A 26,636-nucleotide genomic window follows, 5' to 3' on the forward strand; every position below is an offset into this window, starting at 1 on the left:
TTTTGGAAAACGTGTGAAAATAATCCCCATGACTCCAAGAAAGACCTTACCATGAAGAGACTTTGAGAACATTGTTAAACAAACTAATACAATGCGGTCAATGCTCACCCTTGGTCATAATTATAATAGTCCTGTGCGTAATAGTCTTGGCCTGGGTCAATGCCCGACTCCATGGAGAGTTCCTGTGTTTCAGAGAGGCAGACACAGAAATTACTCAGCATTCTTTAGCTAGACAGCTGGGAGACAGGAGGAGCTCAGTGAAGAGTGAGTGTACAACAGAAGGAATGCACAGTTCCTATGAATTAGGGAAAGCAGGGGAGTTTCTACCTCTGGTCTCAGAAGAGATGGCCTCAGCAGTTGTTGTTGCTGCTGCTAAAGGTTAGTGCAGAGAAAGGGTAAGGCAATGAAAGTGAGGCATAGCCAGGAAAGAGACAAACGCATGATGAATTTCCAGTTTGTAATGAAAAGTCAGAAAGCCCTTTTCAATCTTTGTTTACACATAGGCTTATTTTATAAACCGCTGTGGATAAAGGTTAAAACACTAATAAAACAGAAAGGAATGAAAAAAAAAATTGTCACTAAGCAATGTGACAGGAAATTTGACAGAAATTAACAGCTTGACATTGGATACATTAAATCCCTTAAACAATAAAAATCAATCTACATTTTGAATCTTGATATATTGTCTGGTTTCTAATTAGCTTTTTCACAATAAAATATGCTTTCCCATCTCTGTAGAAGATGTAAAAAAAAAAAAAAAAAAAAAAAACACGTAAAAAATACTAATCGTCTAGCACAATTAAAATCTGGTACTTTAAATTAATTTATTCATGTTGTGTACAGTAACAACACCATCAAATGAATTGCATGCATGAAAATTGGGATATTATTCACCACCAGACACCATTAGAACAAAACTGCTTACCTTTCTGCCAGGGCCACGCCTCCTGGGCAGCACAGAAAAAAATAAAAATAAAGTAAGACATCTGAGTATTGGGTGACAGCAAGATTTAAAGTTGCTTTTAAATATGAAATTCTAAGTCTACATCACTAGTGTACTTATTTTCTGCAGACCAGTAAGGAAGTTGCAGCTTTACTTACTGTGCATTTTCATCTGTTTAATGAGAGTTGCAGATATTGTTTTCAAAAGGTTGCAAAAGTTGTGATGCTGATAAACGCAGTTTTTTTTTCCAACATCACTATCTCAATTAAAAAAAGAGAGAAAGAAAGATGCAGTGAATGCAAACATCAAAACAGAGGACGATTGTAAAGGGAGACTCAGTGTTTAAATGGTCATGGTGGGGGACGCTGCTGGCAGACATAACAGAGACAACACAATAAGACTGTTTGTGGTCAGAGTTATTAATTTTTTAGATTTATATCATGATACTACCAAAGGCAACAACAAAGCCTCTCTTGGACTCTTTCTTTATCACAAGCGTCACCTGTTAATTTTTCATGTTAACTTGAAGTGAGTAGCTCTTCAATAGTCTATCAGGCATAAAATAATAAACATTTCAATGCTGCTTTGGAGAACAACGGGCATCTGCAGTGGCATTAAATAAAAAAGTCACAGAGAAATAGCGAGTAAACAAGTCGCTCCATTCAAACCTCCAGCTTGTCAGGGCAAATAAGTAATGATCACTTTCATCTTCTTGGATATATGGCCAAGCAATGATATGAGATTCCTCAGGAGAGCTGTAATCTGTTGTTATGGGCAGGGACCATGGGGCAGGGACAGGGCACAGCCATATGCCACACCTCCCAGGCACAGCTGATGATGGGAATGGGATCTGATTGATGACCTGTTCGCTTGGCTGCTACCCGTTGCTGCTTCATGCTACATGAAGAAAAATAACCCAGTGAACAGCCTGAAGAGGTCTGCACACAAAAGAGACTTGGTGGAAGATGATAAAGAAGCACAAAGAGTTAAGAATATTGACCTAAGAACCACATTGAGACAATGAATTTGAAATGATTAATATTCTACTGTAGAGTTCACAAATGAGAAAGTTAAGTCTTGTTAAGTTAGTTTCTTTATACAAGTAAATAATTTAGCAAAATTAAGTAAGGTGCTCAATTAGATGGCAGTGGAGCTGCCTGTGGTTATATGCCACACCTCCCAGGCACAGCTGACTTACCTCTGGCTATATGAGTTTATTAGACGGACAAGTTTCAAATAACAGACCACCAAAGATTAGAAAACCACAAACATAGGGAGAATGTGTTAGTCTTTTGAACCAAGTTGGTTCAAAAACTGAATCTGAAACTATCAAACCATGCCAATGTTGCCCACAAGGGGGAGCCTTGGGGGCGGGGGGGAACGGTTGTGGCCGCCCTTAAAAAAATTGCTGGCTGCTCCACTGGCTCCCTCAGATAAAATCAAATGCCTTCTTCAACAATGGAATGGGCATGGTGTCATTTTGACTGTTTTGCAAAATGACGCCAGTGGCAAAGTGAGCCCCCCCCCCCCAAAAAAAAAAATTAAAAAATACCTGGTGGTTCCTGAATTTTCCTAAAAATTGTCAATTTGAATAGAAATAGAATACATGTAGTCTGCTAAGAACAAATGAAGGGTGCCAACAGGGAGATCAGCCTATTGGTGGTAGTGGAAAATAAAGGATGGGAGTGTGTGGACAGTTGTTGAGCCTGCTGAACATCCAGCAGGCTGCCACCTTTCCTCCCTCCCGGCTGGATGGAAGAGAGAAAAGGTGGCAGAGTCAAAATATTCACATGAAAGCTGCCTGGCCTACTACACCCTAGGCAAAGTGAAAAATCAATGGTTGCATTCGCAGCTTCCTTGTGCCCTCCCTGATGCTAAAGCACATCAGTGAGGGCTCTGTGGATGAGGTGCATCAAAATATTGTGACTGTTTTTTGTGTTAAATGATGTAAGGTTGTCCTTGAGTGCCAAGAAAGGCACATTGAAATAAAATGTATCAGTAGTATTACTAGTATTAACTTCATGGTGACAGCTCAAGTCACATGCTGAATTGAAAGGATTCATTGGCCTCTTGTATATCCAGGGAATAAAACGTGGACAAAGACAGTCTTTGGTTGGAAAAGTACAGCTTCGAGTTCTTTCAAAGAAATGTTATCCTGAAATAGATTGAGCTCATTAGATTTCTTCGTTTTGCTAAGAATGAAACCTGACGTGCATAAGTCTTGCAAGCATACTTGAACAGCTGTGTAGAGACAACTGGAACTCCGTCATCACCACCTCATCGCCGACGAACTCATGCCATTCCCACAGGTATCCACTAGGTGGCACATAAAGCAAACCTTTGAAAGTGCTTTCAGTACCTTTCAGTAGGGATACAGCAGCAAGTCTTAAGTGTTGCTGAAATCCTACCTTCCAAACATGAGCTATGGTCACTACCTGTTCCATTGGGAAGGATTGGTGACGACTTCCTGTGGGTTTTGGAACACGTCAAGTGTGGTTATGAATTGTTAGTGGACACAGTTTCAAGTTTATACCATACAAAGCAAAAAAGCTGGAGGAGTTACCAAAGAAATTTAACTTTGCTCCATGGGGTGGTGCTAAGGTGATGACATCAATCTACCACGCTAATGTGTTGTGCAATGGTAACTAATGATGCACCAAACAAATCTGGTGGAGATGTAGCTGTAAAGGTTTTATTCTGCAAAACACACCTTATCATAGCATGCCAATATTGGTTTTGTTGTCACACAAAACACAACTTCAATTGATCTTTTGCAATTCAGAATTCTGAAACTTTTTTTTTATGGATTTAAAAAAAACTATACTTTTTTAGATCAGCTGAAAATAATCAATTATGGCCAAAAGGAATTAAAAAATGATGACAGAATGCCAAAACATACTATCCATTGTGATTCGCTCCACTTTCAGGTTGACAGAAACAGCATGTGAGCTGATAGCCTCTTTAAAAAAGAGATTACCCCATGTAGTGAACACGGAATACAGAATTAGCCAGGCTTTGATCTGCCCATCAGGGGTAACATGTGATGAATCAAACATTACATTGGTCTGGATGTGAGGTATGCTAAGTCCATTTGCCTGGGGGCATCACAGATGAAACAAAAACACAAAAAGTAAGTGGGAGAAAATAAAAAAGCGGAGAAAGCAAAGAGGCCGAGTGCAAAAAGGATGAAATTTAGAACAACTCAACTGCATAAAAATATTCTAAAAATCTAGTAGGGACTGCTGGAAACCCCCCCCCCCTCCAAAGATTACCGAGTAGAAGCCAAGGATTCAAGAGCATTAGAGAGCTAACTGCAAAGAGAGTCGAGGACAAGCAAAGGAGAAAATCACAGAGGGTCACAAGAAAGGAGAGGAAAAAAAGGAGGGAAGCACTTGTTGATAGTCCCAGAGACAATGGCCTTGAATAACAATTGATTAGGTCTCCAATTAGCCTTTTTTTCCATTGAGCTAACATAATAGTTACTACTTTTTCAAGCTGAGAGGCTGAGATCTCCAAGGGAATGTGAAACGAAAATTTTTATCCACACAAGTAGACATATTTCCACATTGTTTGTGTATATTATCCAGAGTTGTTGCCCATGAGACACTATTTATTTCGCAGATTCCCACCTCTCTGCAGTTTAAAATCATTCATTCCTGTATGTATTTTTGAAGCAGCTGCAGATAATTACATACTCCAAGTGTCTTCAGGGACACCACCGCATCTTTCTGAATGTGGTTAAGTATAAAATATGTGAGGAACCTTATTGAATCTATGACCTAATTTACAAGAGAAAACGGATGAAGTAGAGTAATAGTGTAAAGCACAAAATCAGTTATAAATTTCTATAGGAGGCATTATTTAAATTTCTAACATAAAAGTCCAGTGTCAAGAAACATACATGAGAAGTGGTAGCTTTGAGCAGCTTGCCAGGACCTAGCCTGGCAAGAGAGCTCATATAATATAAAATAACAAAATGTGGCTGTGAAATATTAATACTAAGATGGATAAATGAAAAAAAAAAAAAAACAATTTTCTAAGACCACAACTTAGATAATATGTTAATGCCAGTTTATTTTTAACACTAATATCAAAAACTTAAAAAAAAAAAAATAAAATAACATTTTCATTTTCCTTTAGAATGTCTCTTGCAAGCTTTCAAGCATATTACGCAGGTAGTACGGCAAGTTTGTTGACATGTTCTTGGCAAGTTGCTAAAATTTGTTAAGCACACAAAAAAATAAGTAAAAAAAAAAAAGTTTTCTAAAAAACCGTCAATTGTTTAAAATATTAAACATGAGTCAGATACTGCACATAATAATCCATACAAACAATATAAAAATGACAGGCATAGAGATGCAGACGTGAAAGAAGATATGAAAATAATAATAATAAAAAAAACTAGAATACTGTGGACTGAGAAGAATTGAGTTCACCGAGTTCTGCAGGATCGGGGCTGTTTGTGTTCAGTTGGCTGGTTGGATGAAACTCCTTTGCACTGTCTGACTTACTTGCTTCATTTTCAGCACAGTTCAAACTTGTTGAATCACTTTGAATTTCACAGCTGGTGACGATTTGCTTTGGCGAGCTCTGCTCGTCACCTGGATCAGAGCTTTGCCATCTGTTAGCACCGTCTGATTCCTCAGTCGCTTGTGGCTTCTTGTTAAACTTGGGCACCTTGCAGTTTTTGTCTACTTGGCTATAAAGGTTGGCAACAGATCGCTCAATGTCAGCCAGATTCTGGATGTTTTTCAGGATTCCTTTCAGCTCCTTTCGCCCAGTATTGTTTTCTGATGAGGTTAGAGGAGGAGGGTGTTTTCGCTCCGACACTGGACGAAGAGAGGATAAAGGTGGTAGAGAGGTCGGGACAAACTGGATCACTGGTCGTGGCTGGTTGCTAGTAGGTGAGGGAGGAGGAAGTGGTGGGGGAGGCGGGGGAGCGACTGGCTTTCTAAAAGAAGGAGGCAACACGGGATTGGTGTTCTGAGGTTCATCAAAGCGGGGAAAGGAAGGTAGATTGGAGTAAAGAGATGGTGGAGGAGAAGAGGGTGGAGAGGGTGGAGGAGACGTGAGCGGGGATGGTGGTCGCGAATGTCGAGGAGGAGGGGGCGGTGGATTTTCTGGTGGATCCGGTATGATTTCGACAGTGATCTGACAGGGCTGCACTGTCATGTAGCTGGAGATGCTCGAGCTGAACTTTCTCAGAACGGGCGGCGTTGGTCTCTTGTTTGATGGGGACCATGAATCATTCTTCTGCGTAATGATAATGCTTGGGGGCACATCTCTGCCGACACTCATGGGGCTGTGAGGGTTATCCATGATGGAGAGCAGAGCTTCTGAGGTCAGCTCCAGCACGTCATCGCTGTCCATATCTCTGATGAGGATGGAAGAAAGGGAGCCAATCGAGTCTCTGTTTTGCTTACGTTCTTGGAAAGCTTGCTGCTCAAACTGCCTGGCCTGCTCACGAACTGACAACTTGGACTCCATGCTGTCACTCAGGTGCTGTCTATCCACCCTCTTGAGATTCTGCTGGCCTCTAATGTCTGCTTGGAGAAGTTGCAGCTCCCATTCATTTTGGTCCATAAGACCTTGCCTTCTTGACACTTCGTAGCCGTGCGGCCCTCCGTGAATGCGAGCAGGCATTGACCAGGCACACCCTGACCCGGCTGAATGGGAGGGAGAAAAGGCAAACCAGTTTCCATTTGGATTCTCCTCCCTTGCAAAAAGAACAGGGCTGCTGAGTGGGCTGCTGTCATCATACACAGGGTTGTGGGTGGTGCGTGGATTTCCATCAGAGAGATAAGTTACGTTGCTCTCTGATTTGGGCAAGTTGACAAGGAGTGCTCCGTTGCTGTGGGCTGCAATGGTGCGACAGGTGAGGGTGCTAAAAATCCTCTGATGGTTGGTTTCCTCAGTGGCAGACTTTTTAGCCCTATTCCAGCGGAAGGTGAAGGTGAAAAGAAAAAAAGAACTTAAAAGAGGTGAAAAACAGCGGTAGAGGGGTGAGAATGCAGAGAAGGTTTGAGAAGAATAAAGCAGCAGTGCTATTCAAACTAAGCTCATTAGTATTGTGACAGATTTTAAAAGAAAATCATCTTGCTATAAAAGTCCAAGTTCACAAATACAGCTAGTCAACCCAATTGGGCTATTGCCGTCTGCACCTTCTTCAAAGTTACCAAGGCAACTTGTCTACCTATGATAACCAAGGCAGTCAAGGTTGGCTGCTTTTCTGTGTAAAGAGGACCTGCTATGCTTCTCTTGTTCCTAGCTGCTGCTAGCCACCACCACCCCGCAACTCCATATTTACACTCACAGGGCTACAGACAGATGATCAACTATCTTTAACTGAGTCGAACCTAGAGGCAGAAGAAGTAGACACAACAAACAAGAATGATAAGTAAACGACAGAACACTCGTCTTTTCCAGCAGGCATTAAAAACTAGCTAAGATGCTGGAGATCTGCTTGGGTTGCTAGGTAACAGAGCAATGCCTCTTGTTAGTGACTTAACAATTGGGGAGTTTTTGAAATGGCTCATTTTCCAGACATCACGACTGACTAGAAAACTGGAAATATAAAATAGTAGGTGCGCATAGTAGGTCCACTTTGCCCTTCTGACCAACACTAGAAGTCTCCTCTCCAGGGACACAAATAACAAGAGTGGGTGGATGAGGAATCAAACCATTGATACACTGATTGCAGGGTGAACTACTACTACCATTGCCACCATTGCTATGTGAGAAGAATTAATCAATTTTTATTTTGAATCTTGCTTAAACCTTGAAATTTGGTCTTCATGACATCTGAGGTCTTTATAAAATAGTTGGTTTTACTGGGATTAAAAGACACTCAGGTGAGTTCAATTTAGTAACTAGGGAAGTTCTGAAGTCCATGTTTAAATTTAATAGGGATTTCAGAGTAAAGACCATGTAATACAAATGCATGGCACACTTTTGCCATCCCATTAAAGTATGATGAAGTTTGTGGCTGTGATGTGACAAAATGTGAAAAATCATGTATGCTTTTGCCCTGTGATTTAGTTTTAGTCTGACGAGGTAAAATCTTCAAAAATATTCAAAATAGAGCACCATCCTTTGGATGGCTTTAAAAAAAAACAAGACAATATTAAGACTCAAACACACTGGGTTTTGCTAGAAATGGCTAATGAAGCACAAGTCCATACATTTGCATTTTTAAAATCAGTCACAACACAAGGATATATGGAGAAATATGAATATAAGGAAATTACATAAAACAAAAGAGTGGTCTAATTGGATGGGAGAGAGGATGAATATCTTTAAAAGTGCACTGCTACATCTAATAAAGCGCATTCTGATTCTCTCCACATACACAAAAACACAAAACTGTTGTACTCCTTGAAACTACCACTCCTTCACAAAGCTCATTTAACACTGACGAAGAAAGAATTCAGTGTTAACAGAAGAAGTCCGGTATTAACCTCTGCACCAAAACATATTCATACATTTTTCAATATGCATATCTTTAGCTAACGCTATAGGCGACAGTGGAGACGAGGGAGCAGCTGTTAAGTGGTAATTACTCACAATATTCATAAAGCTCACATGGGAGGATTACTTACTGCAGTCTGAATCCAGAGAGACAAGAAATGATGGGAATACAAAAACAGACAGATGGTAAGAAGACTAATACACAAATGTGAGAGGTGTTGATGATGAATCGATGGTACTCAAAAAAAGGTGTGGGAATATAGCACATCTCTGCATAGAGCCTAATTAGTAGTGAGGTTTGTTTGACTTGGACATAAAGGACATATAGACTTTGTTTTTTCTTTTGTTTCTGAAACATATTTGAGATATTGGCTTTTGGCAACCTCTCAAAAGCCTTTCCTTGTTGACTGCAAGTAAACTTCATGTTTTTAAAGACAAACAGTAGCATTACTGCCAGAAATATTTCATTCTACTGCACATGCAAACAGCTACATTCAGCGCACACGTGAACTCAAATTGCAAATATCAAGACTGCATTGTACCCTCATGGCCGTGTTTTATTGTGGGAAATTCAATTTTGCTGATGGCATAGTACTCTGGACACACATGGAAGTTAAGTAAGCAGTTGAAATTCTGTGTGTATTAATCAAAGGAAGGTTTATAGTACTTTATGAACTCAGATACTCTTACCTTGAGAGAGGGTTTTGCAAAAATGCATACACAGTCATATTAGAAATACATACATAAGCTATTTTGTTGTATCGCCAGATGTTCTGTGGCATACGGTGCTGGATGTGTCAAGTTACAGAACTTGGATAAGAAGACAAACGGCACAGGGGTTCAGTGATGCAAAGAGGCATATACTATTATGTCATGGGCAGCAGCGATATTTCTCAGGTTAACATCTAGAATTACCAGCAACGTTATTTAGAAGAATGCACTAATGCTGAGAATCTGAAACTGCAGTTGCAAAAAGCAGGAAGGAAAAAAGCCAAGACAACAGCAGAAGCATTCATCTCAGAGCAACGCCTCTGATCCAAACCTCAGTGGAGAAAAATCTGCGCAACTAGATAAAGAGCCTGCACATCACTGTAGTTAGTGGGATGTGTGGGTACAAGTGACAGACACCAAAGGGACATAACTCACATGCTGCTGTCGCCCAGCTCCTCGTAGAGGTTAGCAGTAGGGGCAGCGGCTGGAGCCGTTTTCCCTCCCGGTGGCAAAGCCATCTGGATCCTGGCAGTTTTGGCACACTCTGCTTGCCGCCTACAGAAAGTGTTTACATCCACACAAAGAATGATAAGCAATTCACGTTGCAATGCAGAACAGAAAGACACAACCTGGAACAATGAAAACACAGGAATCTTTTGCCTTCTTTATATTTGTCTTATTTAAGATAAGATGTCTGTAAGTTCCAGTCAGTTAATGTGGACCTTTGTCATTCATGTTAAGGTTGTACTGATTTAATGTTAAGATTTATGTGAATTGCACAGAACTAATTTTATATTTATAACTTCTCAAAGAGAGAGAGAAAAAATCAGCACAGTTGCCAAGCTAAGAATTTTTCCCATGTTACACTGAAGAACTACCCAATGACCCGACTTCTCTCAAGCAGCAGTTATATTAGTTGCACACATCTGATTGAAAGAAATATATATTCTACAAACAGCATATTTAAAATCATGCACTACAGTTGTCAAACACTATCTTAATAATTATCACAGGATAAAAATTTAACTTACAGGGGGGAACAACATTATGAATCATAACTTGGGTTCAAATCTTTGGCATATGTGAGCCGTCCCTGAACTCTCTAAAGTCTCACATTACTTAATCTTATTTCTTTTTGAAGAATTTGCTAAACTGTTACTTCTATATCTCAAAAGCTACACATTTAAAATCACCAGAACTTTTATAAATCAAATGCGGTTTTGGTGAATCAGTGATGTTACAGAAACCTTAATAGACCCATTTGTTGCTCAGCTGCCAGAAGTTGATATGCATTTTCGAGATCCACTCCCCCCCCCCCCATCAGGAATAATGCATGTTATTGACAGGTTTTAAGGCCTATGGTTGTATTAAGAGAGATTTCTGGAATGCCTAGTGTGACAACTAATTATCATTTTCTTTTAAGTCAATGCAAAGCTTGCTTTGAAATTAAAATTCTTTGCACTGAATTTTAGTAAAGACACTGACACAAGCATATATTGAGAAGACTAAGTGCATATTTTCTTTACTTATATCTGGAAAAATACCACAGTATCATAGTTTGTTTTTTTCCCCCTCATATGACTTTAACTTCCGATTTGTTTTCCCAGAAGCTACGGTGTTTCTATTTTCTCACTTTCAGATACATTTTATATGTTGAACCTAAATAGGTTCGACAGCCCTTTCACTTTTTTCCAGAGCATTTATTTAGTCACAAGAAAAAATATTGCTAAGTGGAACTTTCCGTCTGAGAACACAACAATAGATACAATGTTAGAATGCTTTAAATCATAAAGAAGCAGTGATGATGAACCTCTTCCAGGATCTTTTGGGTGGAAAATCTCCTCCATATTCATGACTGCTGTGTGTGCTTTTTAGAAGCAATTTTTTATTTTATTTTAAAAGAACGAAAGAGAAAAACATTACAGTACACGCAGTTAAGCATAAATGATATGTCAGATCAACTGTTTCCAACAGAACAATCACGTGTGTTGGCTTTGGGTTCATTTTTCATTTGAATTTTATCAGATTTTCTGCATGAGAAGAACTGTTCTGCCAAATTACCCATCCAGCCTGTGATCCACAAGTTGAGTCAGTGTTGCTTCATGTCGTCATGTCAGCAACATTACAGAAAGTCGGCCTTCTATCACCTGAAGAACATCTCCAGGATTAGAGGACTAATGTCTCAGCAGGATCTAGAGAAACTCATCCATGCGTTTATCTTTAGCCGTATTGATTACTGCAACAGCATCTTCACAGGTCTGACTAATAAATCAAACAGCTGCAGCTGATCCAGAACGCTGCTGCTCGCGTTCTCACTAGAACCAGGAAGATAGAGCACATAACACCAGTTCTAAAGTCCCTACACTGGCTCCCTGTAGCTCAAAGAATAGACTTTAAAATACTGTTGTTAGTTTATAAATCACTGAACGGTTTAGCACCACAATACATTAAAGATCTGTTATTGCTGTACCAACCATCTAGACCCCTCAGATCTTCTGGTTCTGGTCTGCTCTGCATCCCCAGAACCAGAACCAAACGAGGAGAAGCAGCATTCAGTTTCTATGCACCACGGATTTGGAACAAACTTCCAGAAAACTGTAAAACAGCTGAAACACTGGGTGCCTTTAAATCTCAACTTAAAACCCACCTGTTTACAGTTGCTTATGGCAATTGATGCCTTCTATGTATTTGCGAGTGACTGGGAGTCATTGCGCGTATATAAAACCCTGTAAATTCTAGACTAACAGGTAACCAATTAATGCACAAAATCCGCGTAGGACAGCGAAAGTCCTAGCGCAAAATTTTTGCGAAACAGGCGGACGGAGCCTGGTGCTGCAAGGCTGGAGGCCTTGTCCTGTTAGGCTGTGATTTTATTATCTTTTTATTACTTTCTTTTTCTTTCTCACTGTTTAACCCTGTAAATTCTAGACTAACAGGTAACCAATTAATGCACAAAATCCGCGTAGGACAGCGAAAGTCCTAGCGCAAAATTTTCGCGAAACAGGCGGACGGAGCCTGGTGCTGCAAGGCTGGAGGCCTTGTCCTGTTAGGCTGTGATTTTATCTTTTCTTTTTATCTTTTTATTACTTTCTTTTTCTTTCTCACTGTTTAAAATTATGTAAAGCACTTTGAAATGCCTTGCTGCTGAAATGTGCTATACAAATAAAATTTGATTGATTGATTGATTAATGGGCAAACCTTTTTTCTTTTTTTCTTTTTTTTTTAACGTGACAGTTGCAATATTTGGTCTAGCTTAAAAAAATGAAGAAGAATGGAGAAAGATGAAACCTAAATTTCTATGACACACTGAAAAGTGAAATTAAAAATATTACTTACTCTTTGAATCTGATGAAAGTTTCCAAGCAGCGGAGAAAAAGAGATGAATTAAGACAAAAAGACAAGTTAGATAGAATTTTATACTTTTGAATCACAAATAAAATCACGTTGAACCTATGTGGGTAATGTTTTCATAGGTATTTTTTTAACAAGTAGTTTTTTGCTTAAAAAAAAAAAAAAAAAAAAAAAAAAGCAATAAAGACCAACAATTAAAGGAAAAAAAAAAAGACCCAAATTGATGTAAGCCATTAGCCCTGCTTGAATGACTGCAGGGCTCCCAGCTAACACTCATTTGTGAAGTGAATCTTGTATGCTTCATATTGCTTATTAAAAACAAAATTCAATTATTCCGCACGAGTAAGCAAATTGATGTCGTAAATATTATAGTGATTTCTAGATTTATGCAGCATCGAATTATGTTGACAAAACATCAATGAGAAAATTACATTGTAATGTCATCACCTACAAAGTGCCATCTGCCATGACAGTTTGCATTTCATCTCTAATGTCGCCATCAACAGCTTTCGGATGTGTTTGGTGCATTCATTCGGATGTGGACAACCAATCCACCCATCTGCCGTGAACAAACATTTGCCACACATAACCTTTTGAAGCACATCGACTTCTACAAAGAGAAGGAATGTCGCGCTTGCAGACATTACAGCACGTCTACTTCACCGATGTGGATGCCGTTTCAAAAAATAAAAAATAAATAAGACAAAACTCTTGCATATTGCAGCACAGCCTGGAAAATAAGGGGCGCAATGCCCGTTGTGTGTGTGCGTCGGCTAGAGTTGATTAAGTAGAGCAAAGACGCGCTACGACACTAACAATTGGCTGTAGATGTTTGTCGCAAATGAGTGCTAATTAATCAGCTTTCACAGAGCATGAGCAGGAGATTAGCCCAGCAGAGTGCGCAGTCAGCATGTTTGATGAAAGATACATAATCAGAGAGAGAAAGCAAGAGAGCTAGAGGTGGCATTGAAGCGAGAGGTGCTTCCCCTTTATCATCGACACTTCACAAGTACTCTTTTCAATGAATTTGTTTGTGTTTATTCCTGGCTTTCCCTCAACAGCCTACAGGGTGTAGGATGTTAAAAACACATTGAAACATCAATTATAAATATCTGACTTGTCTACACAAGGCAAACCCTTTGGCGAAAACTGCAAAATGGCATCTCCCAAGATAGTTAATCTTCGCTGTTAGAAATTTCCTTGTGAAATTCCTTCAAGAAAGACTGCTAAAAGTTTGTCTATTAATTTCACAAAATCAAGAACTGTGGCTGACGAATGGGCACTGACTGTTTGTAGGTGACCATGACGACGAGGATGGCAGGAATGCAGCAGAGGATGATGATGATGGCCAGGGCCAAAAGTGCTCCCTCTGTGTAGCCCACAGCTTGAGCGGCCTTCTTCACACTGGCCACAATGTCTGGTGAGCGGATCTCCAGGATGCGGCCACCCTCGCCCACATGTGGCTGGACCTCTTTGTTGATCTCCAAGACATTGCCGTCAAGAAACCTGGAGACAGAGAAATCATGACAGGGAAAACAGGATTATTTATTGCACTCAACTAAATAAACAGCATTTCTTTGTGTATTCAAGTCTATTACACAAAGATAATGCTGTTTTATTTATTTGCTCTTCACACAGTTGTTAACATAAGAGTCTTACACATTTGGTTTTATACCCACTTTTAAAATTTCTAGTTGGCAGAAGTCAGCACATAGCAGACTAACCACACAATAATTGTTTTAATTAATGGAGAAGAGTCAAGTTAAATGAAAGGATAGCTCTTTGAACAAAGTATACATTTTTTTTGACTGCACAAGGGTTCCACACAAAATCCTAACAGGCAGCCTAACCCTTGCTATTTTTGTTTTACAATCACATTTTGTAAAAGGAATACAATTATCCATCTATTTATTGTCTATACCAGATTGTCCTTGTGGAGTTTCAGGTGGGCAGGTGCCCATCTCCAGCGGTTCTTAAGCGAGAGATGGGTTACACCCCAGACAGCTGGTCAGTCCCTCACAGGGAGTGCAACCAAATTACACACAATATTCTGTTAAATTAGGCTGTTACTATAGCGAGCTAGACCAGCAGGTGCTGGACTTTTCACACATTCGTCATGTTTTAATTCAGCATTTCTGGTTGGATCCAAGAAAGAACCCTCCATCATATAACATTTTATTCCTCCCTTAGAGATGTTTTTGTCAAGCTGTGGAAAGATTGAAGAGATCTAGATCTGATCTCACTCATCACAGGAAGATGTCTGACAGTAAAGCAGCTCTGTTTTAATCTTTTGAGCTTTCAGCACGTTTGTATTGGAACACAGCGTATTGGAGATGTTGGCAGCCTCTGGAAATCTTTGACCTAAGAGAAAAACCTGCAGGTTCTAGAAAATAGCCACAGAAAAGGATCTTTACAGTAATCCAAGTAAAAAAAAGAGTAAGATTTACAATCATTCTGACTTTATTTTAAGTCAGTTAAACCATGCTTTACCGCAACCCTCCAATCCTGCACATCGTCTCTGGTGTTAATAAAAATGATAATGACTATTTACTGATTGATAGCTTGACAGGAAGAAAGCCAGAAAGAAAAGGGGAAGACATAAAGTAAAGGAATCAAACCCACTGAGCTCCAAACTACCACTGGTAGAACAGCTGATCTACCACTGAGCCACACGGGACACAATAAATGCAGTTGTTACAGAGAAATAAGGAATGGTCAACATTGATATTAGAAGATCAGAATTTTCTAAAAAACTTGAAATTGTAAATTGAGCAAATGATTAGGCCTGATGCACCTCTAGAAATTAACAAAAAATAAATAAATCAGATTTTAATGTCCGTATCATTGACATAAAATATTATAACAAAAAAGTTAACTGTGAATTTGATCAGACAAAAATTTTTAAGTATTTACATGAGCAGAATTTCACATCCATGGTTATAATCACCAAATTAGCACCTATATTGTAGTAGAAATATCACGTTGTTAAAGAAGCAAAAAGATAATAGCTTTCAAACATCCTCCATCACAAAGAAGCACACATGGTGCCACGTCCAATTACTGTCATTCCTCTTTTTACATAGGTGGATAAATAAGTCTAGATGAAGGTCATTAACTGGTCTGTGGCAATCAATCCTGTAGAGAGCTGAAATGGTTGTGAGTGTTGCATTCAAGGTGGAACAGGGACAGGCTGCAATACAACACTCGCTAACAACACCGTCTTTCTCCTTCTGTGACAAAGTCACAGCCATATAACATGCAATTACCCCTCAGCACTGTCAGACATGTGTTGCATGCATAAATAGCTTTTCATTTTGAATATATATGGGTTTCTGGCTGTATTTAAAGGAAGGAGATGCTTATAAAACAGCACTAATGTATTAAAACTAGCTACAATCTCTTTTTATTGGCTTTGCCGCCATTGCAACTGATAGTTTGGCAAATGCCAAAAAAGCAGCTTACAAAACAGAAGTAATACCCTTCACTTGGCTCAAACTCCTGTCTTGTCTCTAGTGGTCGTTGGATTGTGAAAAGCACACATGTATTTTTCAAAGATCAAAGATCTATAAATCGTACACGGCTATAAAATGTTTAAATGAACTTGGCTTTTTTTTTTGTCTCAAAGGTGAGCATGAAAAAAAAAGGAATGACAATCAACAAGAATTCATAGAAATATACATCAATAGTATTAGACTGATCAATATGAATTATGCAGGAATCTATAAAGCAGTTTCATGTGTAAATGCTGTGTGTCTACTACAAGATGACATACATTATATTGTAAAATTCCAAAATGCTTTAAACCTTAGAATAAAATATTAGTCGCTGAAACTCTTAATGACAAAGCTTCTGTCAAACTTGACTAAGGTTTTATAAAGTCACTGAAAAATGGTCTTTTAGTCTGGGTCCGTTGATTTCACAATCATCTAGAAGTCTGCTGATGTGACATGTCCAGAAAACAGGCATTGGTACCCTTAGCAAGGAAGGAAAGTCAGAAGATTGCAAAGGAACTATTTCATCCACAGAATGCTGTATCCAAGCATATTAGAAATCTGAGCGGGGTAGAAAAAGACACAGTGAGGATAATCAGTCAGGCAAAATCCATTCAAGAATTTGAGGGAGCTTCATAAAGGGAGAATGAGGTAGGAGTTAGCAGATTAAGAGCCGAAACAAATCCTTGCCGGAACCAGAGACAACATCAGAGGTGTGAAAAAGAAATGTGCTGTTTCTCAGTAGTCCACAATACTCTTTTCAGATGAAAATAAAGTTTGTATTCATTAAAAAAAATAAAATAAATCAAGGTCCCAGGGTCTGGAGGAATATTGGAAAGGCACAGAATCCACGTTCTCTGAAGTCCAGCTTGAAACTTTAACCATCAGTGATGTTTTGGGACGCCACATCATCTGCTGGTGTTTTCTGAAGTCCACAGTCCACACAGCCTTGTATCTGTCATGATTTTTCTGTTCCCTGCCATGTTTTGTACTGCTTCACTGTTTGTCCCACTCCTGCTGATTAGTTCATTGCTCTTTCCAGTACAGATGTCTATTTAAACACCTGCTCTTCAGTCACTCAGTGCAATATTGTCTGTCCTCATCCAAGTCAAAGCCTTCAAGCATTCCTGTCCCATGTTTTTTTTTTTATTCTGAAAGTCTGTTTTCAGGCTCTTTATCACCGTCTTGTGTCTGCTCCTCGTCTGTACTGTGAGTGACACTAATTCTGGCACTGAAACTTGTTTCATGTACCTGAAAGCTGATTATAGCCTCACAGATTTTCCTCCAAGGAATCTCTAAGGAGGAGTGCCCAGGAAACCATCTTTTACCAAGTAAAGATTTTCTTCCTCCTTTTGCAATATTCCAAGTTTGTTGTCTACACTACTCACCTGCTTGTTTGTTCCACAGAGTTTTACCAGATAGCAGATCCAAGCTGCTAATCATCTTACACATTTCTATTATTATCAATTAATTTATTTAACCATTATTGGATTACCTGAACCTGAATTCCTGTACCGGCATGACCTGGAACTAGTCCTATTGGAAAATTGCGGTTGCGATGGGAGAGTCAATATTTCTCAAACATGCATTAAAGAATAAAAGAGAACTTTATGATGAAGGAATAAGATTATAACATGATATGAAGTCAAAACAGTCAACTTTACATCATACCTCACTTTAAAATATACCTTTTTCAATTATCTTATGCAATATTCCATTTTTGAGACACTGATATTTGGGGTTTTGTTGCCTGTAAGACACAATCATCAAAATAAGAACAGTATATGCAAGGAATCTGGGAAAAAAAAACCCCCAAAAAAACCCTACTTTTTAAATGTACCAATGCGATATTTAATCAGCCATCACACTTAAAGTATGATTTTACAGAAAAAGGTGAATGGTATTAAAAAGCTGAATCATTCATGACAGAGGCCACTATTTACAGTTCAAATGGTGTCTAGTCGAATGGTAAATGGTCTGTACGTGTATCGCATTTTTTCAAATCCAGAGGACCCCAAAGCAGTTCACACTACATTCAGTCATTCACAAACACATTTACATGCTGTTCCCTCTACTATCTCCTGAAACTATGCAGTTAGCTTTCAAAGATTACAAGACAGAGAAATAATCCGACACCCTCCTGAACTCTCTAATTTCATTAGAGCTAAAAAAATATGTACAAAGCTAAACATCAAAAGCAATAGAAGGAGCTCACTGTTGTAAGTGTAGAATGAATAAAATAGCACAAACTCAAATCTACTCAATATATTTACAGCACCATTTAAACACAGATTTCATCTCAAGATATTTTACAAAAAAAGTAATTTCCATTCAATTCCACATACATTACAATTAATCTTGGTTGTCAAACAGTGCACTCGGCTCACCTTATTATTCCCATTAGTTTAAAACGTTTACTGCCTAAGGAAACCCAGCAGAGTAAGATGGAAAATAAGGAGTTTAAAATAAGTCCCAGTAGTATTAATGTACTGTTCCATCAGAAAAGTGAAGAGATGTATTTTAGTAAGTGGGGAATTCTGTCTACAAAACTAAAATTAAAGATACAGAATACAGAACATGGCAACTGTGTGTGCAAGGATAGTTCTGAGTTTTACCCTTTTATGTTTTTGTTGTGCAAAATATATTGCACCCACCTGGCTATAATGATTGTCTTTTTTGTGGTTTAGGACACTCTCTTAGCAACACAGCGCTCAACGCTGCTATGTTTTCCCAGCTCTGAGGTCCTTTAAGGGGCTTTTGAGGTACTGGAATGATAGGTTGTTCAACAGATTGGGAATGACTCTTCACTAGACTCTCAGTTAATATTACTTTGACCTCACTCGATCCTCTTCATACTGTGACTTCCAATATTGACAGACATTGTACACCTGCAGGATAATCAAGGCTGTGAGGAAACAAGAAAGAGGTAACAGAGGGAAATCCCTGTAAAGAAAATGCCTAGAGGAACCCGAGAAATACATTTTCATTGTTCGAAAAAGACAAAAGGTCAGTGGAGGCTACAGGCAAAACACATCTATGTTTAAGCCAAAAACCCCCAACATTCCTGAGGATTCATTTACACAAAGAGCATTTGGGCAAATGGTTTACTCAAAATCTTGTGACAAATTTCACCCACTTACTTGAAGAGCTCCTGCCGTGAAATGGCTCTGTTTGTCAGTGGATCGATGGCATACACCATTAGATCTGACTTGGTGTAGTCCTCCAGCTCATAGCCGTCGCCGTAGCGACGTGGCCCAATCGACTCAACGATCACCTTGGCACCGGGAATCTGGTCCTGCACATGACGCTCTAGAATGCTAAAACCAAAAATTAAGTTCAATTTAATGAACAGAGGAAAAAATGAAGCCTACCTATTAAAAAAAATAGTTATTTTAGACAAACATAAGGATGATTTTGGTTGGAGATATAAATCTAGTAGAATTTGCACTGTTGGCTTTCATCAACTTTCTGACATTGTTCATAACCTTTGCAGTCAAGACACTTCCACTGTGATAACTCTGTTTGGTGGCTCTTACAAGCACTAAAAAGCAACTGGGAATGCATTCTCCCAGTTGCATAAACTTAAACTCTATCAATATATACAAAGGCATGAATCTGAACAGTTATCTTCTTTATTAATGGATTAACCCTCTTTACAGAGCATCACTGTCTGTTATGCTATACTGGTGTGGTAACGTTTTAGAGGGGCTGAATTTGAGGTTTTCATTAGCTTATAAATCACAATAATAAAGTAAACAGAAATACAGCCTGAAATATACAGCCTGCGTCATACATTTATAGGTTTCAAATTTTGAATTGAGCAACCGAATATTCTTGTTCACAAATGAAGGAAACATGGAGTGAGTGAAAAATAATACAGGTCAAGAAAATGTACTATTTTGCGGCTCAATTACACTATTTGACAGTATTCATAGACGTACATTTATACGTATAATATTGCATAGGGTAATTATTTAACATATGTATACTTCAGACAACATGAGAATGAGCACACACATAATTTATAGTCCTGCATACCCTCAACCATGCTTCTCTTTTTTAAGTGAAACTGACGTATTTACTTTCAAATTTGAAGATTGACTCATGTCTTACCTAATGATTTCCTCCTTCTTCTCTTCTACTAAGTAGGGAGGGACAGAGGAGACAACGACCTGCATGTCTAATGCGTTGACTACTGAAACCTGAGAAAGTGAGTGGAGCACAGAGGAAGGAGGTGGGGAGACAGAAAAAAAAAATGGAACCACGAGTTAAAAAGACCACAGGAAATCAAGATAAATTGTGATTAGCCGAGTTATTCATGTGCCCCACTGTGAGTTTGGCCGACTCATTTAAATGATTCTTTTGATGCAGCAAGTCAGACCCGGTAATTGCCTGCTTGTATTGGTGCCATGCGGCAAACCTAGCAGGTCTATAATTCTGATGCCACAGTTAAGTGCATAGGCAATGGCCTCTGTGCTCTGAAGCCAAATCTCCCATGTGGCTCTTGGAAAATTAGGTTTCCCCTTGAAAATTAACGAGTGCCATGCTTATGCACTCGCCGCTCTCTCATATTCAGGCAATGTCCCAGACCCTCCTTCTGTCTCATTAGAGACCTGTTAGCCAGACATATTCACTGCAACGGAAAAAACAAAAAAGCCTCCCCTGAGTAAGGGCAACCCCCCCCCCCCCAAAAAAAAAACAACAAAAAACAACAGAAACTGTATTTCATTTGGGGAACAGCAGAACAGAAACAGCGGGTGCTTGAGCAAATTATTTCAATAAAAGGCAAACATAAAGCAAGGCAGATGCATATATAATTTTGAGTTAATTTCTGTACTGAAACAAATTACTAATTAGATTATCTTCTAGTAGCCAAGGCCACACATTGAGAGCTTTTGCCCTCTGCAAATGATGCGGTTCACTAATCTATAATACACCGCATAAGCATTTTAAGGCAAAAGATAAATGTCCTTTAACAAGTTAGCAGTAATACTAACAGAGCAGCTTTAACCGAGGTAAACCAATTTCACCTTTACACATAACCAGCACCTGTTCTTAAGAATCTTTTTAATGATTGTTGTGAATAACATATGTTGCCACTACTCCTCAGAAGCACATGTAAAACTTTATTCTATATACCCAACCAAAATAAACTGTAAATGTCAATGTTATCACATGATGCAATTCCAAAACTAAGCACAATAACTATATAGCTTTTTTTTTTTTTAAGTTCATAGCAGAAAGTTAAAGTCTTCAAACTAATTCTGAAGGTTTTGAGCTACACATGTTTTCTTGTGAGTGCATGGGATTGTGTGCTTGTGTTCTCGTAAAAATAAGGTATGTATAGTTATGTTTTCTTTTTGTGTAAAACTGTTTGTGTGTATCTGTTTTGGCAACCAGTTGTGGACTTTCTCCGGCATATTGATGTGGCTTTTGAAAATAAGACTTTCAGGGAGTTTCCAGATATCATGGCTGAGAAACAAACACCCTTTTACCTGATAAAATCTGAGATGCCTTCTAATGTTTTCAACTGCACATTTTGTGATGCCTCAAGTAGAACAAATCTATAAGATTGTTTAATACAAACTTAATAGGGTTGATATTCGATAAGAATTGTTTGTGTTCTGCATCATTTATGACTGAAAGTTCTGTGATTTCTGGTCATGTACAGTGTGATTGAAAACAGCATCAATGATAGCTAAAAGAGCATTTTCTTAAATTCTACCCATAAAGATATGAAAGGGTTTTGGTCTGAGTTTGACTCAAGTTATTGGTAACACTTTATTTGAAGGGGGTTGAATAAGACTGTCATGACACTTTCATTAACATGACATAACACCTGTCATGAACATGAATAAGCCTTCATGAATATTTATGACTGTTGTCATAAAGTGTCATTTGATAAATTATGACACTTTTAATACAAAGTTGACATTATTCAAAATGTCTTTGTTATGACAACTTGACATTAACCAAGAAATCATTATTGATTAAACTTTACCTTTAATAACATAAAGTTACCTGATTTTTAAAGTGCAATCAGTAATACTTTTATAACAAATTTATATCAGTAATGATTTCTTGGTTAATGTCAAGTTGTCATAACAAAGACATTTTGATTAATGTCAACTTTGTATTAAAAGTGTCGTAATTTACCGAATCACGCTTTATGACCACAGTCATAAATATTCATGAAGGCTTATTCATGTTCATGACAGTGTCATGTCAGTCTTATTCACCCCCCTTCAAATAAAGTGTTACCAAGTTATTAACAACATGGGAAAATTAAATAGTATTTAATCAAAATCCCATATAAAATATCGGGCAAGCAAATCAGCTGTCTAAAACAAAAGTTACACATTGTACAGGAATTTAAGAAATTATAAATCTGACAATTTATGCATCGGTTTGCTTTGTAAACTGCTCTGACAATAAATCAATACGCTGCAACTACACTGGTGACATGTTAGTCAACAACCAGGAGTACATAATCACCTTGAAAATTGTGTTTCGCAATGTGTACATACTTGCAGTGCAGACTGCAAAAACCTCTAAACAGAATACTCACCACCACTTCAGCACTGCTGCTGAAACCTTTCCCATAGTCATCAGTGGCAATGACTTCAAACTTGAAGTAGGACCTTCGCATATTTCGAAACATGATGGCTGACTTAATGATTCCAGTGTAGGCCTCGATGACAAAGCTGTTCTGACCCTCTGCTGTGGGAGGTATAATTAGGCGGTATGCCATGGCGCTGAAGTTCCCCGTGTCCTTATCAGTGGCCTGTAATAGAAAAGCAGCAAGCAGTAACAAAGTGGAAAAGAAATTAAAAATGATCAACATAATATTTAGAAAAAGAGGTCAAATGGCAATGTTGCTCTAAGTGCTCTAATTCGCTTTTAATAAATACCAAGCATGTGCCAAGGTGGTCTAGAGCCATGAGTAATATACCTGCCCATTACCTACTGGAATACATTTAACATGTACTGTGAAAAAGTCCAATTGACATGGTGGAAAAGTGTCGTGCTGGTATTTATAAGCAACAAATCCAAATTTGTCCCCAGAGACATTATATGCATCCAATTATTGCGATGTGCCTGACACTTGGTTTTGATGAGGTAGAGCAGAGTGATATTTTCAGAGAAAACAGCAGCCTGGTGTGCTTGATAATGGGAGTGTGGGTACTGAACAAAAATGTTTGGTCAGGCAGTCTAACAATGAGCTCATTTTTAGCTAAAGAAAACCCCACCAAAAAGCAGGGGGTATATGTATATGTTGTTTAAAATGTACATTTTATTTAAATTTTCACTATCAAGGACTGAGCAAATCTGATCAGCAACTGAGCTCCGAAACAAGTGTCTTTTGTTTGTGTATGTGGTGACACTGATAAATTGCAGCAATCTCTGTTTTTTTTTTTTGTTTGTCTTGCAATTTGAAACAGAGGGGGTACATAGCATTGGATGCAGTCTTGAAGAAAGTGCAAAAGTCAATACAGTCAGATATTCTCACCAGAATACATTTTTATGAATTACATTTGCCAACATTACGGATAGAGAGATAAATCCCTTAAATTGTTATGGACACACAGTGAGGTGCTTAAAGTAGAGCACTAGAAGTCTGTGCTTCAGGTTTAGCATACACTTAGTTCTTCTTTACAGGCACCAAAGAATGAACTTTTATGAAATAAGCCTGGGAGCTTCTCATGCTTAAGTACAACTATTCGCAGTTTTAAAAGGCACGGGAACAGGCGGTCACAGGGGAAGCCCAAAAGAGTAATTTGCATTGCCACGAGTCGGATTAGTCTTTGAACAAAATTACGTTTCCCAAGGAAACATACTTTTTTAACCAAAGAACAGATTTATCTGCTTTATTGAACATTCATTATCTTAAGTACGCACTACCAAAATTAAACCTTAAAAACATAATTAAATGCATTCATAAAACACTTGCAATACCTGTGTGTTTCTGTGGAGCAAAATGAGACGTAAACTTTTCTTTTCATAACCTTTATCTTCAAATATCATCCAGTGGATGGGGAAAACGGCTCTCAGTTTTGTAAGTATGGCATATAACGAACTGCCACACTTAGTAGTAAACACTTTGGTGCATTCCAAGTTAAATAAGACAAAAAGAAGTTGCCTTTTTGTTTTATTCCAATACTACATACAAACATTCAACAAAATACTTTGAAAGCTTCTGCAATAAACACTGTTATAGAAAGTTTAAATAACCATGTCTATCATTTGGGTTTATACATCATTACTTTACAGAGTAGTTGTCTGGGGTTTTACTGTTGCCCAATCACAAACAATTCTTGATAAGTGACGATGTTTTAAAAAGGAACTTTTGTTTTACTTTTCTGCTTGTTTTCCTGTTGGAGAAGGTACCAAGCAAGGATCTTATTGATGGGTGGATCAATAAAAGCACTGTCACAACCTGTCAGAGTATAGACATCGGAATTTTCTTGCAGCAAAGATTTCACTTCTGTCAGCTAAGCCCAAATGCATCAAAACCGTCAATGATATCTATATTCTTTTTGTTTATTTCATCCTCTGTGAGAGGAAGGCTAGTATTGGCCCCTGGAGCAATACAAGTGAGAAAAATACAAATATTCAGTTAAAATGGTAACTATCAAGAGATATTTTATTATATCTGTACAATAAATAGAAATGCCACTTTGAGAAAAGTTGGAAAGCATCATCTAAAAATTGGTTTTATCAGTTTGCTCTATCTTACACTGTAAGCTAGAGAAAGGCCAAAGCTTCACAAGTTAAATATCGCAGGGGAGCTCAGTAACAAAAACTTATGGCCAACATACTGCAACATATTTCTATTTTTGTATATTGAAGACAATGTGCAGATTTTACCTGCTTGTGAATGAAAGTAGACAACAAATAGAGCGAAACTGACAAAGAGATGTAACCAGAGATAGTGGAACAGATCAAACTGTGCGGAGTAAAGCCGATCGGATGAATTGTCACACCAAGGCTGCCAGGGAAGGGAATCAGGCACTCCAGGTTCAGCCAATTCCCTCTACATACACTGCATCAAAAAATAAATAATAAATAAATAACTTATTTTCTATTTTCTTACCACTATTTTGAGAACAGAGCTGAAAATCTTGGTGTCTTCAGTCACACCACCTATGTAGAGCTTTCTGGAGAAGACGGGCGGGTGGTCATTTTCATCCTCTACATAAATAAACACCTTGGCAGTGTTGGCTGCAAAAAGCAAAAAAACAAAACAAAAAAAAAACAAAAAAACACAAAGGTATAAATGTAAATAAATAAATGAACAAATAAAGTTCTGGACAGACTTTCACTTGAGCTAAAAATGCAGGTCTAATTTCCATTTCTCTTAGGCAATGTGAAACCAAAAAAACTTTGGCATGTACTGTGAGAAACACCAATTTGAGTGAGTCACTGTATTTCAAGAGTCTAATAAGCCAAGTTTGCTGAACCCTCATGCATTTATAAATGAAAAAAAAGAAGAAAAGAAAGAAGATCGGTTAGGAAACTTTCATCTTTAACAGCCAGAAGCTTATTCAGTCATGTGGCCTGTAGATAATCAGATGCTGCATAATCTGGCCTTGAAACTGTCAGATCAGAGTATGAATAAAGTTCTTCTGTTCCCAAGACTACTCTGAAATGTATTACTTCATGGAAAATAACACAAAAGTATCTTTTTTTTTAAAATAAAACCTTTTTGTTATTTCATACTTTCAAAGATGGTCACTTCTGAAACAATTTCTATCGGGTTTTAAATTGTTATAAAAATGTAAAAAAACAAAAACAAAGCAAAACATGAAAAGCCAACCTTTTCTTAGGTAATTTCTAATTGGCTATGATAACTATCTGAAATGATTTTATATATGTTCTTTTTAAAATAGCTCAAAGTCAGTCTGATTGGGTGGAGAATTCATACAGATTATCGAATGGTTTTAGGCCTGGACTTTGACTGGGCCGTTCTAGCGCATTGAAATTCTGTGATCTAAACCTCTATCAGTTTATTAGCCCTCCTACTGTCTTGGGCTTTATGACAAAGAAAAATGTGGGAAAGACTCCCTAAATCAATCCATTATTTGAAGCTTTGGATAATCTTAATTAGAACAATTACATCCTACACAGAATGTAAAATTAATCAATGGCCTTTTTAGTGAAGCTTCACATATGTCATCGCTTGCATTTTTCTTAAGCAATCATCAGCACTCATACGATCCCTCCAGGTCTGCCGGTTGGACAAATACAATATCAAGGACCTCTTTTTCTTCACAAAAATGTAAAGTCATCCTGCAGTGAAACTAAGGATGCATCAAGGGAGTTGGAAAGAAACCCCAACACATCACATTAAATTACATACACACTGGCTACAGTGTGAATCACATATGGACAGGGCTCAAGGGGATGAGTTTATCTCTCCTCCCTCTCTGTTTTTAAAAGTGCCCACATTCCTCAGAGACTTTTAAAACATAAATACAGCAAGTGCCCTTCTCTAGTTCTCTTTTACACACTCAGAACGTAAATGCATGGGGAAAAAAAACAGGCCCATTAAAAGAAAGGATCGCTTCAGAGAGGAGAGCAGTAAAGGGTGTGTTCCCATCTACAAAGCATGGCTGTCTTACATTCTGACCTTATGATAAATTAATGTGTGTGTACAGAATGTATTACATACA

The 26,636-nt window shown here is 38.2% G+C and overlaps 2 protein-coding genes across 5 annotated transcripts in view; both read right to left on the bottom strand.

Annotated features, from left to right (window-relative positions):
* LOC106915464 (protocadherin-15) overlaps positions 1-26,636 on the bottom strand; it is a 159,929-nt gene that overhangs the window by 10,843 nt on the left and 122,450 nt on the right. For 3 of the 4 annotated variants that reach the window (XM_088012834.1, XM_088012832.1, XM_088012835.1), the window contains 9 exons: positions 25,058-25,185; positions 22,532-22,747; positions 20,077-20,165; positions 19,104-19,280; positions 13,760-13,978; positions 9,557-9,676; positions 926-947; positions 328-372; positions 109-182 (listed from right to left, as the gene is read on the bottom strand). In XM_088012834.1, coding sequence (XP_087868960.1) covers positions 109-182; positions 328-372; positions 926-947; positions 9,557-9,676; positions 13,760-13,978; positions 19,104-19,280; positions 20,077-20,165; positions 22,532-22,747; positions 25,058-25,185 — 1,090 coding nt within the window. The remainder of the gene's footprint in view (positions 1-108; positions 183-327; positions 373-925; positions 948-9,556; positions 9,677-13,759; positions 13,979-19,103; positions 19,281-20,076; positions 20,166-22,531; positions 22,748-25,057; positions 25,186-26,636) is intronic. The other variant, XM_088012833.1, reaches the window with a different exon arrangement.
* Positions 3,719-9,128, bottom strand: LOC148155313 (protocadherin-15-like). Its single transcript, XM_088013239.1, has 3 exons — positions 9,101-9,128; positions 8,953-9,006; positions 3,719-6,987 (listed from the first exon to the last, which is right to left on the bottom strand). The coding sequence occupies exons 1-3, from the start codon at positions 9,126-9,128 to the stop codon at positions 5,345-5,347; spliced, it is 1,725 nt and encodes a 574-aa protein (XP_087869365.1). The 3' UTR covers positions 3,719-5,344.

This window comes from Poecilia mexicana, unplaced genomic scaffold, assembly GCF_051168715.1.
Source record: "Poecilia mexicana isolate PSO_F unplaced genomic scaffold, ASM5116871v1 scaffold_15, whole genome shotgun sequence".
In the NCBI taxonomy this organism is placed as follows: domain Eukaryota; kingdom Metazoa; phylum Chordata; class Actinopteri; order Cyprinodontiformes; family Poeciliidae; genus Poecilia; species Poecilia mexicana.

What these genes read in the sequence shown, in the direction of transcription:
- LOC148155313 (XM_088013239.1), bottom strand. Translation starts at nt 9,128, where the DNA reads ATGCATTTTTGCAAAACCCTCTCTCAAG. An exon ending in TTGCAAAACCCTCTCTCAAG is followed by an intron (nt 9,007 to 9,100) that starts GTAAGAGTATCT and finishes ATGTGTGTCCAG; the next exon opens with AGTACTATGCCATCAGCAAA. An exon ending in AATAAAACACGGCCATGAGG is followed by an intron (nt 6,988 to 8,952) that starts GTACAATGCAGT and finishes TAGTTTGAATAG; the next exon opens with CACTGCTGCTTTATTCTTCT.